Consider the following 15,424-nt stretch of genomic DNA (forward strand, 5'->3'; position numbering starts at 1 on the left):
CATGTTAACAACTGGTGAATGAGTAAATTGATGTAATATTTCATTATTCAGGTGATACCGGAGTGCTGCCGTCCTGACTCTTAATTCAGTTTTCTTGGCGCGCACACACACACACACACACACACACACACACACACACTAATGATGGCCATTCATCCGTCCACCCACACAAACATGCATCCTCCGCTGCTATCACCTCTTACTGCATCACAGTCATGCTGTGATTACAGATCTCTGTCCCCATCTGTCATTTCCCCACAGCAATCACACACACACACACACACACACACACACACACACACAAGATCCAATAACTGTTGGATTCCACGCTTCAGGTGCTCTGGACTTCAATTATTCATGATCACACACACACAGTGAGAGCCGCCAGCCACCCAGGTACCTGAGCTCTGGAATGGTTTCATCCAGCTGGATTTGAAAGAAGCATGAAGCCAAATTAAGCCTTGAGGGGCAGCCAACATGTATTGGCGAAGTACGTCTGCATCATATTCATGTTCAAAGGAAGAACCTTCTGGGTGAAGGAGAGACAGGGATCAGCCGGTGCGAGCCAGAGGCAGAACGAACGCCAGGGCATTCAGGAGCTCAGCGTTTGACAGGAAAAAGTCAATTACACTGAAGAGAACTGAGCGGAAGGGATGTATTTCACTGCTGACAGACAGGAAATGCATATCAGTGGGGAAAAATAGCTTCAAAGGAAAATCATTTTCTGTCATTGACACATTTTTGAATTAGCCAAAGGAGCCTTAACTGATTTGTAAACATAAATTATGTAATTATGTACATTATACAATGTTTGTGTCTGTGGAGTTTCTCCAAAGCACTTCTGCTTGTTTTCTGTGTTCAAGTCAAACTACACCGTTACAAAGTAAGTTACACAGTCAAGCTCCATGTGAGAGTCAGCTCGGCTCCACTCTGGTATTAAACATATTGACACAAAGACCAGAGAACTGTGGCAATTATAGTCAATTATACCGTAGAGAACTGTCACCAAGGAATGTATTTCACTGTGAATAAATTTAGATAGGAAATGGATATCAGTTAAAAATAGCTTCACATGCACAACACATTTTTGAATTAGCCAAAAGAGTCTTAACTGTCAGACACAAATAACCTGAGTTGTATAAATGAGAAGTAAGCCACATTTTTTCTCACAGGATGTTCGTGTAGTTTTCGCAAAACACTATTTCTATTTCTGTTTAGTCTTTGTGTTCAAGTCAAACTACACCGTTACAAAGCAAGTTACACAGTCAAGTTCCATGCAAGAGTCAGCTTGAGTCCACTCTGGTATTTAACATATAGGGCTCTATCTTGCACCCGGCGCAGCGCAGCGCAAAGCCCAACCCAAGAGTCTTTGCTAGTTTAAGACCGACGCAGTTGTCAGTTTCCGGTCCAGCGCCCACGTCGTTTAAATAGCAAATGCACCTGCGCCCATCTTTGCGCCCATGGGCGTGTTGGTCTTACAGGGAGATGTGTCCAGGTGCATTCTGGGCGTATTGCTATCTTGAGGCAGCCGGAAGTGATCGCGCCATTGACCAACAAAAAATTGGTCTAAAGTCAATAACGCAGCATTTCATTGTTATTTTAACAGCAAATTACTAAAATGCGACTAGGCTTCTGCACAGCGCGGGCACACTATGCTTGTTACACACACACAAGGACGCACAGCAGCACACACACATGCAGAAGATTACAGTTCAAAATATTACGGTGCAAATCCGCCATCATATTAGCAATGCTCCAAGGTCCAAACACGCCTGGCTTTTAAAGGGAATGGGAGATAACACTCTGATTGGTTTATTGCATGTTACACCCAAAATACACCTATGAATTAATGAAGACACTCAGTACTACCCTTTTGAACCATGCGCCCGGTGCACGGACCCTTTATTCCGGCGTCAAACTACCAAAAGTGAATTTGGACACGCCCTAAACACACCTGGGCCAGGCGCTTCATGCCGTGCACTTAGATCGTTAAAATAGGGCCCATTGACACAAAGACCAGAGACCTGTGGCAATACGACAAGACCCTACCAGACCCGTTTCGACTGAATATAAATTGGTCCCAGCCTGACAAAAGAACCCTGAAGACCTCTAACTTCTTATTTCTCAAAGGAGAAATTTAGGTGCTCAAATGCAATAACAAAACCACAAAAACAGCACACGAAGATGACAAAACACCTTCATGCGAGTATGGCTATGAAAGCAAGAGCATCCGTCCCTCACCTTGGTCTTTCCCAGCTGCCACTCTGCACCGCTGCTGTCGTAGAGGTGCAGCAGCTGCAGGCAGCTCCCCCTGGGGTCATCCGCCTTCATCACACCCCGCATCAACACCTTGTACCTGGAGACGGGGTGAGGCAAAGCAAAAGTTACAAGTCCAGTCGTCCTGTTGAGGATCTTGTTTGCAGCGTGTTCCTTTTTTTTTTTTTTACTAAGAAAAGATTATTAGGTATTTCCACAAGGTTTGTTTTCATCTGGTCCATTTTTAGCTTAAAGGAGAAATCCGGCGCAAAATGAACGTATTGTATGACTGGTATGATGGGCTGAAAGTCTCGGTGGTCGGGACAAACCTGGAGCAGAAGTCTTGGAAAGGTCTCCGGATGGGGAAGCCGGTGCGCCGAATCTTGACCGTCTCCAACATGCCAGAATATCTGAGCTGGTTCAGAACCAACGCCTGGTCGAACTGGTCAGGCATCTAGAAACAGACAGCGGTGATTGAAATTTCAAACACGAGGACGCTGAAGACGGAAACAAATACCTATAAAGATATTGGAATTATGGTTAAAGGAAGCGAACATTGAAATGTCAGATAGTTAGTCATCATGAACATGATCAATGCTGTCTAAACTCTGTGTTAACACTTCCGGAGTTTAGTGTAACTCCAATGTAATTTTGCACTTACCTTTTTTATTACAAGGCTGTGGAATGAATTGCCTCTGCATGTCAGATTGGCCACCAGCCTTCACATTTTTAAATCACGACTTAAAACTCACTTTTATTCATTGGCCTTTAAACCTGCTTGAGAGTTGTATTCTGCATTTTCATTTTCCAGTTTATTTGTTTTAAATGTTCGTTTTGTTACTCGTGTGTTTATGATCTGTCCTAAATCATGTCAATGTCCAGCACTTTGGTCAACCTGGTTGTTTTAAATGTGCTTTACAAATAAAGTTGGATTGGACTGGATATTTAATAAAGGACTATATATCTGTTGCTGGTAACATCTTGTTTTTATTATATTTCTGTTGGTTTCAGATGACAAGACGTCATGTTGATCTTTGTATATTTAAATAACAATACGGAATAAAATAACAATAAAATATTGACCCTAAAACATTAAAAAAAATAAACTCGCTATTCAAATGTGTACCCTAAACAGAACAAGCATCTAACATGTGCAACAGCATCATCTGACGATTTTCATTCAGTAATAACGAGGCACTTTAACACAGACTGTAATTCAGTCCAGTCAATGCAGTCAGCTGCTTTCACGACACTTTTATAACATTATTGATTCATCTAGGTCGCCATACACAATTCTTTTTGGAAATTTTTTCCAGCTCTTTAAATTCCTTTGAGTGCTGATTCTGTCAAACTATGCCATATGATGTTTGCAGCTAAACCACACGCCCCTTCTATCCCTTTAAACGCATGTACAGCGATTCACATACATAACACTGCATTCCACTCATTCACAACTTTGAACTCAGAAAAAGAAGTGCGTGCGACAGCAGCATCCATCTACAAATCAAAACCCTCCAAAAAACACACTTGGCATTGAGATACCATTGTTACTTACAGAAGTGCATTCAGTGAAAGCCATTTTCCCGGGGACCCCTTTCACCCTGTCACCTCAGTGGGCGTAGGGGGGCTCAGAATAACAGGGGGCTTTCATACCGGCTTGTAATGCCCCCTTTATTCAGTGCCCATCTCCCCTGATAGCCCGTTGATGGCCCATTTGAGCTGCTGAGATGAAGGGAGGCCAATTCACCACCAGATCTTGACTGAGTGATTGAATGGCGCCCTTTAACTGCCACCGGCCCCAGGGAGGACCTCATTTGCATAACTGACATTTGCATGGACGGTTTGCAGCGTACAAAGCCGAGCCGTGTCAGGAAGCTGCCCTCTGCCTCCTGCCTTACTTAACCACTGTTTTCTATCTCTATAGTTTCCTCTTTTCGATTACATTCTGGCTGTATCTGGGATGTCAACAACCACTTTTTCTGGAAGGCATATACAGTTGCCTGACCAACTTGGTAAATTCAACTTCTCCTCTTTTCTGCCTTTATTTTAGTGTCTGGACACAATCTGGAGAAGTTTCATGCTGTGTCAAAGCGCCGCCTCTGTGTCAATTTGAAAGACAAATAAAAGGTTTGCAGCCGAAGAGACTGCAGCTTCCTCACTTAATCTGTGACATTTTCGATTTCAAAAAGGTCCATTTTGTCCTTTTTTGTTCAGTATTTTTAATCATGAATTAACTAAAGCTGCATGAAGTGAGAATGAATAGCTCAAACTGACATGAATACAGCCTTTCTACCTTAGAAATTAGGTTTGAATATTTTACAGAAGATCACAAAAATCTGTATTTCTATGGGTAAAATTGTGTGGTGGTAATTTGCAATATCCATCTAATGCCTTTTCTATCTTTAGAGCTAAGTGCTTATTGTGTTCAGTGTTTGGCCAAAATTATGTGGACGCCAAAGATACTTAAGTATAGTTTGGTCTGTGGTTGTTTTTCCTGGTTTGGGGCTCTTAGATCCAATGAAGAAAAATCTTAATGCTGCAGCAAACAATGAGATTTTAGACTGAAGTGTTCTTCTAACTTTGTGTGTTTGTCTTTTTCCCTGTTTCAAAATGACAATTCCCCCATGGCCCATGCACAAAGCCAGCTTCTTAACTGAGCTCTGACTTCACTCCCATCCAACACCTCTGGGGTGAACTGGACCGCAGACTGTGAGCCAGATCTCATCCCCCAAAATCAGTGTTGGGCCTCACCAATGGTCTGAATGGGAGCAAATACCTGCAACCAGTTTCAACATCCTGGAAACACTAAAACCAGACAAGCGGAGGCTGTTATAGTGGCTCATTAATTTCCAAGGTTTTTCTAATTCTCTGTTTACTGTCACAAATAGCTGAAATGTTCAGATGTCCACATACTTCTGGCCATGTATTATGAAATTTTAAAGTTTTTAAAAACTTGTGGGATTGTTTGACAATTATGCCTCTTTTAGCATCTTTAATTTAAAAATGTTTTGGGGCAATATCTCAACTGTTATGGATTAGCTTTGCTGGAGCCCAGCAATCTATTGGCTCAGAACAACAACAATGACGTAAATCAGCATCCAGAGGCGGACAGACCATCTCAGGCCTCTGCAGGGGCGTGACAACAATACCCTGCGGGGTAAACTCAGTGTCTTTCTCAGCCCAACTTCCCTGCTAAAAGACTCAGAGCTCAGGGCATTCAACAGGACAAAAGGGGGCGTGGCAGTCCGCTCCCAAGGGGGTTGGGAACTGGCGGGGGGAAGACACGGAAAACAACCAAACTCAGGATGAGCCGTCCATCATTCACCACCAATAAGAAGGTACAGATAGTCTGAACGTGGCATTATCCTTAAACTTCTTACTTTAATCATTTTTTATTCAAACATTCACGTATTTCTTGACCACTAACTCTAGACCCCCAATAACAAACACAAGTTTGGGAAATCTTGAAGTTAGGATGCCCATTTGTGTAAATGAGGAAACTCATCTGGAACATCTGGCCCAAGTGTCTGACACACTACTGTCCAAATACTTTTATCTGGATTCTGTGTGAGCAACTTTACATTAACGGTCATATACGGTTGAAATTGCACTTCAGCGCCCTGAGAGGCAGTAAGAGATAATTGGATGTATTACCTAGAAAGTATCAAATTAGATTTTCTCATTTCCTCGGGCAATTTTGGTGCTCTTTAGGAAAACATTTGGTATAATACAGAATTTCCCTTCAGAGTTGTATCCTCTCTTTTGCTGCAAAAACAAAAACACTGACTGTACAACTGTGCAATTTGTACTATACAATCCAAGGTGTTGCACACCAACAAACTGCTTCTTTTTTTTTTGGACCAACAGTCCAAAAGCTAAATCATTACAGAGAAAAGCAGGAAATCCTCACATTTGAGAATAGTTGTCATTTTTGATACATATTTCTACATATTATTGTTATACCTTCAAAGTTGGAAGTGTTGGAAGACTTCGCTCTCTTTAGGGATCAACATTCTTGCTTTAAACAAGAGGACATCTAAGAGCATCTAGAACCAAAAGATCTCTGGGTTTCTTTGTTACAAGTCTTGTTTGCTTCTGGGCGTCCAGGTCTGAATGTGGGAGCCAGCAGGGATTATCACTAACTGCTCAGTAGGGGCTCCTTCACTGGGGTTTGGGGAATCCCTGGAACAATGTTTACCGCTCATAGAAGGACACAAATCCAATCTAAATCCCTGACCCTGCTGGATTTAAGTCTGACCCAGTTTGGAGGAGATTTCTTGTGAATTTGAATTTCTCAAAAACATGAATGAGTCAAAGCAAACCTGCAGAGGTGCTACTGAGCTGAAACCATTAAAAATAGACAGACGGACAGACAGACCTTTATCGTGGATCATTAAGCCGACATTAGTTGCATAGAAAATTACCTCCAGCTTCTTTGTGCAAGTTCTGGTAATAAATAAGAACATCAGAACAAATGCTGTTTGTGCAGGTTGTTCATCACTTCTGAACAAAATGAACAATAAAACTAAATAGAGACATTTCAGAATATCAACATGCTTGACAAAGAGCAGCCATGGTCTAGGGATGCAACTAATGGTTTCTTTTTCCATTATCGATTGATCTGACACTTATTCTTTCAATTGATCAATTCATGTTTGAGTCTATCAAATGTCCAAACGCAGTGAAAAATGGCCATCATTATTTCCCAGAGCCAGAGGTGATGTCTTCTTGTTTTGTCTGACCAATAGTCTGAAAACCCCATACTACTCAATTTACAATATAAATGAAAGAAAAGATGCCAATTATAACATTTGAGAAGCTGGGACCAAGCAATTGTCTGGCATTTTTGTTTAATAAATGATTTGCACAAAGCGTCTCGGCACGTTACCATACTGTACACCTGGCACGAGAAAGCACTTCAGTGAGGAAAATGACTGCAATTATTTCCCATTGATGATTGATTTTAGAATTAATAATGTTCTGCGTTTCTTATTAAAGAATCAACAGCAGGGAAATCTTGTTCCATAACCACAAGTAAAATCCCATTAGTAGGAGACCTGAGCTTTTCTTACACAACAATCATCAGAGAAACTACTTTCCCATCATTATCATGTCATTAACGTTACTGTCTCCTCATTATGTAGTCAACCTCAATCATAATAATAATTATAATGGACTTACAAAGCATATAGACCTGCAGGCTCCATCTCAAGTCAAATGTTTTCTTTTCCTTCTTGAAATTCAATACGGATCGATTTGGTTCTGAAAGTCTTCAAGTCCAATTAATGAGACAACAACCAGGAATCATCAGAACGGATGTCTGTTCGTCCAGTGCATGGCATTTTAAAACTACACAGCAATAATAACACTGATGGTAACACTGTCTTATTCTTGCAGTTGAGTTAGTTGTTGCATCTTTTTCAGGGTTATTTGGATTGATAGAAAAATGACATGATGGTCAGAATTTGCTTTTACTCGAACAGAGAGATTGTACCTGATCAACCTTAACAGCTTTCTAGAGCTGCAAAGATTAATCCATCAATCAATTATTTTCAACTATTGAATAAATCGCCAACTATTTTGATAATAGATGGATTGGTGTGAGTCATTTTTTTATGAAAAAAAGGAAAACTTCTCTGATTACAAAATGTTAAATGTAAATATGTTCTAGTTTCTTCTCTCCTCTGTGACAGTAAACTGAATATCTTTGAGTTGTGGACAAAACAAGACATTTGAGGACGTCATCTCGGGCTTTGGGAAACACTGATCCGCATTTTTCATTATTTTCTGACATTTTATAGACCAAACAACAAAATCCATTAATCCAGTAAATAATTTAACAGATTAATCGACAATGAAAATAATCGTTAATTGCAGCACTACAGATTCCCCCATCTTTGTACCAAATACAAGCCCCTTGCAATAAGAAAACTGCAGCAATCCATGTATTGATTTAGATCACTCTTAATTACCGCTGCAGCTCTATTATACTGTCTGATTAGCTATGTTTGGTCCAAACATCAAAACTGATTGAGCAAAAGAGTTGGAAGTGAATTGCCATCATTCAAAAACCCCTTTAGACATTTAAATGCATGCTTAATATCTCTTTTTTAAATGTTCCTAAGCAGATGCCACAATCTTCAGTAAAAATAATCTATATATAATATATTTGTGTGTGCAAAAAACTACAAAACTATAAAAATTAAACTTGCTAGAAGGAGCCGAACTGGCTTTGTGCATCTGTCATGTAGCTGAACACAAACCACTGTATCTCACCTCATTCCACAGCACTAAAACCCTCCGCTGAACACTTAAACCCCCATGCAACAAGCGTGCACTTGAATGCACCGCTTCCCATTTGAAATAAAAATGCATCAGGTCTCACCGTGCATCGTCACTCCGAGCTTCGCTTCTTTCAGGGTTTGTCAGATCAGAGACAAACGGGGAAAAGAACAGAAAAAACTTCCCAAAGCTGCTGTCTATCTCTCTGCGTCTCTGCTCAACAAACTGACCGGCTCAGACACACACATTCACACACACATTACACACATACACACTGCCACCACAGAGTCAAACAAAGGCTTTCAAACCCAGAACTCCACTCCCCTTTTTGTGTGGAGAGGGACGGCCGTGGTTTCCATGGTGATGCGTCTCCTGCTGAGGCTAATTTGTGCGGGGCCACTTGTAGAGAGTGAGTGTGTGTGAGGGTGAGGGTGAGTGTGTGTGTGTGTGTGTGTGTGTGTGTGTGTGTGCGTGCGTGCGTGTGTGTGTTGAGAGCAGTGACTGAGTGACTGAGGATGAGAGAGAGAGCAGGCTGCTTACATTCAAACATGGTGCGGTGACTTTTGTGTCCACTCACTGCAGCTCACTGATCTGATGGACCGGCATGACGCTGCCTCAGACTGTCTGAACTGGACGGAACATGATCATCTACCAACTACAGTACATAGAGTCATCGATACATATCATGTGTGATCTTATCCTTTTTGTTAACTTATCATGAGATACTTCACATAGTAAAACAGTAATGAAGTAAAATGCATGTGCGTATGTATGTATGTATGTATGTATGTATGTATGCATGCATGCATGCATGTATGTATGTATGTATGTATGTATGTATGTATGTGTGTATGTGTGTATGTATGTATCTATGTATGTATGTATGTATCTATGTATGTATGTATGTATGTATGTATGTATGTGTGTATGTATGTATGTATGTATGTATGTATGTATGTATGTATGCATGTGTGTATGTATGTATGTATGTATGTATGTATGTATGTATGTATGTATATATGTATGTATGTGTGTATGTATGTATCTATGTATGTATGTATGTGTGTATGTATGTATCTATGTATGTATGTATGTATGTATGTGTGTATGTATGTATCTATGTATGTATGTATGTATGTGCCTTAAAGGCGCTATAAAAATGACCTAGTCTATTCACCAATCCATTTTAATTTGTTTCAAACTAATCAGGAACAAGTGAGTAATCACATACAGTTTCAAAATCAGAATGAAGGTTGAATCTGAACATCTTAATACAGATTCCTAGTTTCAACTGATAACTAACAGGAATGGGTGAGATGTGTGTATGCAATTGTGTGGCATGCAGTTTGTTCTACAGACACAAAAACACACAATGTGCTGCCAACACGGATTGAGTCTACATCAACACACACACACACACACACACACACGATGGGGTAGCTGTGGTGATGAGCGACTGCATTTGATGAGCGTAGATGATGAGGATGACAGCTTTTTATGAGCGAGCGAGTGAGCGAGTGTGAATTGGAGTTGCTGTGCCGACACAGACACAAAGGAAAATGTCTGTAAATGCTGACATCTGCCTGCTGAGCCTCCTTTTATCCAAACTGAATCCTACGTCTGTCAGCTTAGAAGCAAACGCACAAAGTGTACCGATCACAAAATATTAAGTTATAAGATTTAAACAAATAAGAAAACAAGAGTTGATTTGAGGGACTATTTGTAATAATGTAATGTCTTTATTTACTTATCAAAAGAATTTTAGTGCTTTCGTTTTTTGTTTTTCATTTTATTTTACAGGTAATGAAAAAAACACTGTATCCCACGGTTCTTTTTTAGTAAGCATGTTCTAAAAGATAATATAGTGCTTACTGAAGAAAATACAAATTCTGACTGACAAAAGAGGAGATTTAAACAGGAGAAAAAAGACTAAGAGACTGGCACGGGGTACTTTCCATAAAATCATCTCTCAATGCAAATCAAACAAGCTATTAGGCTAACTGAAATAAAACCATGCCAATCTCTAGGTATGGTGAAGGGTATGTGATGATGTGGGGCTATGTTAATTCCAAAGGCCAAGGGAACTTTATCAGGATGCATAGTATCCTGGATCCATGAAATAACTGGCCTTTAAAAATAAAAATCTGCCTGCCTCTATGGGAATTTAACATAGGGGTGTACTTACTTATGCCCCCTGTATTTTAAAATGTATTAATTTACGATACATTATTCATTCACAAAGAAAATTGGTGTCCTTAAAGATTGGATTTTTCCTCATTTTTTTAATTAAGGCATTAAGATCAATTTCCAAAAGATGTTTTTTTATTCCTCTTTTTAGTCAACTTTAGCATGAGTGTCCTAATTTGTTCACATGACTGTATGTGTGTCCTAATTGTATTAATGCTGCGTTCCAGACACAATTTTTAGCCCATAAGTTACGACTTCAAGTCACGACTCACAACTTGGTAGCGTTCCAGGCAAAGTCACGACAAACCCTTCTAGCTAGCGTTAGCTAGCGGCTACCTAACGTTGACGTTAGCTAGCGCTAGCTGATACTAGCGATTTCTAGTTGGTGGCATATTTTGGGCTTCATTTTTTGGGCTCACATAACCTGTAGTAGTACACAATTGCATATGTATTGTTTTGATTACAATGTGCGGAATTACTTTATGTTGCCTATTTATGTCTATTTATTTCTATTTCTCACCGTTAATCACCGGCGTCTGTACAGCATCAACAGGGGTCGCCATTGTTGTTTATGTGTGTGTGACATTGTGAAAAGACGAGTTACGGGTTGCCTGGAACGCAGCATTAGAGCAAACAGTCTGTCGGCACCATTATGCATTCTGTCAATATATTGATATTTCCACAGAGACTCCACTTCCCATCTGCAGGAGTCCCGTGGCCCTGCAGGCTTTTATCAACACACTGTTACATCCATGCACCCAAAATAGCTGTGTGTCTGTCATTCCCAAAACGTCTACTTTCCGAAAATGTCAAAAACAGAAGAGTTAAACGTTAAAAGTTAAGGCTTCTGAGGCAAACTAGCCAAATAATGACTTTGCTTCCACATTGAAGTGTTGATTTCAGTGGGTTAATTGTACTGTTTCTGACATACACACTCACACAAAATCATCATCATACTTTTATCTCTCTCCATCTCTCCTGCCCTTTGACACTGCTCAGAGCCAAACAGGCAGATGACAGGGACGCCTCTGGGGGGCTTTTAAGAGCCACGTACCGTGTCGCTCTGACCCTTATTTCCCCTGGGGCAGCCCCCCCCTCCCAAAACCTCCTTCTCTCACTACATTAAGCCCCATTCAAAAGTCGTCATCCAATCTTGTTTAACATTAGATCAGAAGAGACCAGACGGTCGTGTTTCACCTCGGCTGTCCAGCTGGTCTCCCAGAGGACACTAAAGATAAGTGACAAAAGTTTGTGTCTTATCTTTGCATCTATGTACTTAGAGGGTGTACTATCTATCTATCTATTCAATTCAATTCAATTCAATTCAATTTCATTTATATGTGTCAAATCACAACAGGAGTTATCTCAGGACACTTTACAAATAGAATAGGTCTAGACCACACTATAATCTACAATACATCTACAATATATCTATCTATCTATCTATCTATCTATCTGTAAGAAATTAAGAAAATAAATTGGCCTTCAGACTCAAAAATTACACTAAAGCTGAATCATACAGACTCTAAACTAAACAACGTTTTCCATGTATACTTAGAACTAGGGCTGGCTTAAAATAATTCTCCAATTAAAATTAATCTTTGTTTGAGTGATCTGATATCAATTAATAAAATTCCGAAATCGATCTTCTAATATGTGCCTCTTCACCATGGATGTACGTATAAGGACATCACGGGCCGGGAGTTGCAATTCCATGTTTGGCCACTCTGTTCAATTTGCTTCGAAGTCTGGCACAAATCCTGGAGGGCCTGCTTTTCACCCGGATGTGTGAAGCTTTAAACCTGTTATCCAGGAAAAGTTGGTATTGTACTGTAACTGAAATGTCCCTAACCTAATTGTTATCGAATCAAATCAGAAATGTATTTGAGTCGGGACCCTGTAAATCAGAATCGATTTGGGAAATCATTTGTGATACCCAGCCCTACATTGAGATATCTGTATCTTCCCTTCTATAGAATGACTTTACAGGTTTTGAACTTCATAGCAACATACAGTACCTCAGAATACAGACAATTCAAAACCCAATTATTAATCAAAGACTCGGGAAAATTTAGGGATACCCTCATTTTTCAATGGAGCCGAGCATGACAAAGATATCAAACAATCAATAACAAACCAATTAAATTAGAAATAAAATCTTACTAAACAACAAACATCAGTTACAGGTTGATAGTAGACGGCTATTAAAGAGTCCTAAAGCGTCCAAGCTATATTAAAGTATTCAGTTTTAGGTAATTTTGAAAGAGATTCCTTTAGGCTGCTGCACTAGCAATCACACTGACTGATCAGACTGTTCACTCCATGTACAGTATCATGTAGGACTTTTGTGTGTGCCTGGCACTGCCTACATGTACCAGGATGCATTGCATGTAAGCTTCTGTCCAGCTGTTTCCAAGCTGAATTAGCCTGTAGTTCTTCCTTGCCTCCAACGCACTGAGGAATTTATTTTTCAATCAACTACATTTACCATCAACACTGATTGGACGTCCACAAAAAAGGTGGTGAACTTTCCCTTTAAGTGCCAGAGCCTTTTCACACTGATGGCATTGAAATTATACCAGAGACCTTGTGGTTACAAAGAAAATCTCCAAAAACATTCACAGTCACCTACTTTACTTTACTACTTTACACAGCTGTATAAAATGTCAGAATATAGAGACAAATTTGGACCAGTGTTTCCCAAAACCCAAGATGATGTCCTCAAATGTCTTGTTTTATCCACAACTCAAAGACATTTAGTTTACTGTCACAGAGGAGAGAAGAAACTAGAAAATACTGACATTTAACAAGCTGGAATCAGAGAATTCTTCATAACAAAATGACTCAAATCGATTCAACGGTTATCAAAATAGTTGGCGATTAATTTGATAGGATACAACTAATCGATGATCCATTAAACTTGGCAGCTCTAAAACCATCAGTGATGCCCAGGCACGGGAACTATCAATACCTACTGACATCAACAATCAATACGAGTGATTCCATGTCGACTGTATTTCGACTTTAACTGGACACGTCTGGCGTTCGATTTTATCATAAGTGGACGAGACACCTAGACAATATCGACAAGATACTGAACTAAGAATAGTCCTGCCAATGAGTTAGTCAATACTCTGATAGCCCGGGCAGTCTGTCTGGGTTTCAAACCACAGATAAACACGGGACGTCACCCAGAAGGGATGTTTTGCGCCATATTTTACAGTTACAGGCCAGAAATTAGACATAATATTTTGTGATTATAGATAATCTCCGATCAGTGTTGGGAGTCACCGTGCACAGACGGTGAATCCCAACACTTTTCCTGTATAACATTTGTGTACATTATGCCCGCATTCTCCACTGCTCCAGCCTGTTGCTAGGCAACCGGGGTGGGGGGGAATGTCAAAGGGCACCAACAGGGCCAGACACTTCTCATTCCTGTCTGCGACTCGTTGGTCGGTGGGGGAGGACTGTTTGATTATTAAAATGACAAACGATTCACACACACACACTGTGTGATACTTCAGTGCTCCAACATCCTGACCTGCTAATGTTTACTGAGGGTGTGTGTGTGTGTGTGTGTGTGTGTGTGTATCAGCACTCACCTTGTGTGTATTTGGTTTGATGCATCGAACGAAATAGGGGTTGGAAGTGCTGAGTGTGGCCATCAGGGAGTGCAAAGAATCCTGCAAAAACAAAACACTTCTGTTACTACTTCAGTATTATTACTGTGATTACTTCTACTACAACTACTGCAGCTCCTACTTATAATACTAGGCCTGGGTTAAAATAACCGATTCTCCAACTAAAATCAATCAATCTTTGTTTAAGGGATCTGATATTGATTAATACAATCCAGAAATCACTCTATTAATATCTGCCTTTTCACCGTAGATGTATAAGTTGGGGGGTCAATTCCTAATGTAAACATTAACCTGGTGCATTATAAAAAATATTTGAGGGTTGCTTCTTGCTTGTACAATTTACAGCAGAAGTTCTCTGAGGATCTCTTTTACATCCAAGCTAAATTGCTGTTGTAACTGAAATTTCCTAAACCTGATTGACATCGAATCGGAAATGTAATCAAATCGTGACTTGATAAATCGGAATTGAATCAATTCGGGAAATCATTGCAGATACCCAGCCCTATATAATACTGTGATTACCAATTATTTATACTCGTAGCAGAGGTACTACTTCACTTGCTGTGGCAAATACCATAACTATAATGGCTGCCAATATTTTTACTACACTAATACATTTTTAGTACAACTACCTCTTCTACTATAGATATTAAACTGCTACTACTACTACTACTTCGGCTTATTATAACCGTATCAACCCAAATATAAGAAAGAGATTTAGTTTTTTCCCTATGCATATAACTGAAAAGTGAGTTGTTCAATATTTGGGGTCTAGACTTTAAACACAAAGTAGACAACTTATCAACTAGCTAGCTGATGCTGTCTGCTTATCAACTCCTTGAACAGATTACATTACATTTTTACCACGGCTTATTTCAGAAAGGCCACTACAAGAAAACGTGTAGATTTTCAAAAAGACATTGGATCACAGATGTTTGTTTCTGACTGCCGATGTTAGGAAGCGTAGCTAACGTTAGTGCGCTAGTGAGCCATCCTTTTCCCAGAATCGTGTCCGATGGCAGAAAGAATTACATAATGAAATGCAATCCAACAGC

General features: G+C 39.9%; 1 protein-coding gene across 2 annotated transcripts in view; it reads right to left on the minus strand.

Annotated features, from left to right (window-relative positions):
* myo10 (myosin X) overlaps positions 1-15,424 on the minus strand; it is a 168,361-nt gene that overhangs the window by 26,464 nt on the left and 126,473 nt on the right. For both annotated transcript variants that reach the window (XM_031292115.2, XM_031292106.2), the window contains exons 19-21: positions 14,331-14,411; positions 2,586-2,710; positions 2,242-2,356 (exon numbers count right to left, since the gene is read on the minus strand). In XM_031292115.2, coding sequence (XP_031147975.1) covers positions 2,242-2,356; positions 2,586-2,710; positions 14,331-14,411 — 321 coding nt within the window. The remainder of the gene's footprint in view (positions 1-2,241; positions 2,357-2,585; positions 2,711-14,330; positions 14,412-15,424) is intronic.

The sequence above is a fragment of the Sander lucioperca genome, chromosome 9 (genome assembly GCF_008315115.2).
Source record: "Sander lucioperca isolate FBNREF2018 chromosome 9, SLUC_FBN_1.2, whole genome shotgun sequence".
In the NCBI taxonomy this organism is placed as follows: domain Eukaryota; kingdom Metazoa; phylum Chordata; class Actinopteri; order Perciformes; family Percidae; genus Sander; species Sander lucioperca.